A 2,015-nucleotide genomic window follows, 5' to 3' on the forward strand; every position below is an offset into this window, starting at 1 on the left:
ACCAGCCATTATTCTGTCCCATTTGGTTTGGTTCTAGTGTCGCGAGACTCTTGATTGGGAGTTTAGAAAGGTGGGGAGGAAGAGGCGCGTGCGCAGCGGGGCTCTCGGGCCGCATGCCGAGGAGAGTGAAGGAAAGCGGATGGTCTCGCGTAGTGTGTGAGTTTGCGTGAGGCAAGGAGGGGGGAGGCACTCAGCCCAGTCGGCCCTCTTCCGGCGCACGCGCCCCTGTCTCCCCAGCGCCCCGCCCCTCTCTCCCCCCGCCCCCTGCTCCCAAGCTCCCTTGCTCGCCGTCTCCCCACATCTCCGCTCCTCTCCCCATGTGCCACAGTCGTCGTCTCGTCCCGCGACTTCGGCTCGCCGGCTTGTGCTCCCCGCCCTGAGAGTGGTCTCTGGGGACCGCCCCGGCGCCGCAGCCCTCGAGCCCCGCCTTCCATCCAGCCAGCCACCCCCGCTTCGGTCGTTGGCAGCTGCGCGGGTGGCCGCGGAGACCCGAGTTGGCGATGGCGCAGGGTGGCGATGGGCTGCTGCGGGAGGGCGACTTGTTGCCGCCGCCCTCCTCTTCGGTGATGCCGCCCGAGGCTGTGGTGAGCCAGTGGCGCTACAGCCACGAAAGCGACTGGCAGTGGGGGCTGCGGCGCACCTTTATCTGCCGCCACCTGCACAAGTACCCCGGGGCCGCGCTCGACCAGCTGCTGGCTCTCTCGTCCGCATGGACCAACCACATCTTCCTGGGCTGCAGGTGAGCCGGACCGGGGACCGGGGGCGGGGGGGGAGGCGGCGTGTGTGTGGGGGACCAGAGCCGAGATTCGGGGAGCCCCCCCTTTCCCCTCACTCCCTCGCTGGCAGCCCCCCTTCCCCCGCTCCCACCCTCCCCGGCTCGCCTGTTACGTCTCTCCCCTGCTCGCCTCCCCTCAGGCTCGCCCCCACCCCCCCCCCGCTCGCCCCCCTCTGTCTCTCCCCCGCTCCCCCCTCCCCCTTCTCCTGTTCTGTTTCCCCCCCCCATGGCTCCCCCCTCCCCTCTCCCTCTCCTGCCCCCTCCCCTCTCCCCCGCTTCCTCCCCCACTCCGGCTCCATGCCCGGCTCGACCCCTCCTCCATCTCTCCCCTGGCTCAACCCCTCCTCCCCTTCCTTCACCCCTCCCATTTTCCTTCCCCTCCCATCCTTCTCTCCTTTTTTTCCTTCCATCTTCCTCTCCTGTTTTCCTTCCTCTCCCTTCTTTTTCCCCTCCCATCCTTCTCTCTTTTTTTCCTTCTATCTACCTCTCCCATTTTCCTGCTCCTCCCTTCCTTCCCGCTACCCATTTTCCTTCCACTCCCAGCCTTCTTTCCTTTTTTCCTTCCATTTTCCTTTCTCTCCTATTTTCACCCTTCCCATTTTCCTTCTATTTCACCCCTCCCATTTTTCTTCCTCTCCTATTTTCACCCCTCCCGTTTTTCTTCCTCTCCCTTCTTTCGCCCCTCCCATTTTCCTGCTCCTCCCTTCCTTCCCACTACCCATTTTCCTTCCACTCCCATCCTTCTCTCCTTTTTTCCTTCCTCTCCTATTTTCACCGCTCCCATTTTCCTTCCTCTCCCTTCCTTCCCGCTACCCATTTTCCTTCCCACAACCCATTTTCCTTCCACTCCCATCCTTCTCTCCTTTTTTTCCTTCCTCTCCTATTTTCACCCCTCCCATTTTCCTTCCTCTCCCTTCCTTCCCGCTACCCATTTTCCTTCCACTCCCATCCTTCTTTCCTTTTTCCCTTCCATTTTCCTTTCTCTCCTATTTTCACCCCTCCCATCTTCCTTCCTCTCCCTTCCTTCCCACTACCCATTTTCCTTCCACTCCCATCCTTCTTTCCTTTTTCCCTTCCATTTTCCTTTCTCTCCTATTTTCACCCCTCCCATTTTCCTTCCTCTCCCTTCCTTCCCACTACCCATTTTCCTTCCACTCCCATCCTTCTTTCCTTTTTTCCTTCCATTTTCCTTTCTCTCCTATTTTCACCCTTCCCATTTTCCTTCTATTTCACCCCTCCC

General features: G+C 60.1%; 1 protein-coding gene across 2 annotated transcripts in view; it reads left to right on the forward strand.

Moving 5' to 3' along the window:
- The first annotated feature begins 235 nt into the window (after positions 1-235).
- NKRF (NFKB repressing factor) overlaps positions 236-2,015 on the forward strand; it is a 17,094-nt gene continuing 15,314 nt past the window's right edge. Inside the window, exon 1 of one of the 2 annotated variants that reach the window (XM_036740143.1) lies at positions 236-739. In XM_036740143.1, coding sequence (XP_036596038.1) covers positions 501-739 — 239 coding nt within the window. In that variant the 5' untranslated portion in view covers positions 236-500. The remainder of the gene's footprint in view (positions 740-2,015) is intronic. The other variant, XM_036740142.1, reaches the window with a different exon arrangement.

This window comes from Trichosurus vulpecula, chromosome X (genome assembly GCF_011100635.1).
Source record: "Trichosurus vulpecula isolate mTriVul1 chromosome X, mTriVul1.pri, whole genome shotgun sequence".
Classification (NCBI taxonomy): domain Eukaryota; kingdom Metazoa; phylum Chordata; class Mammalia; order Diprotodontia; family Phalangeridae; genus Trichosurus; species Trichosurus vulpecula.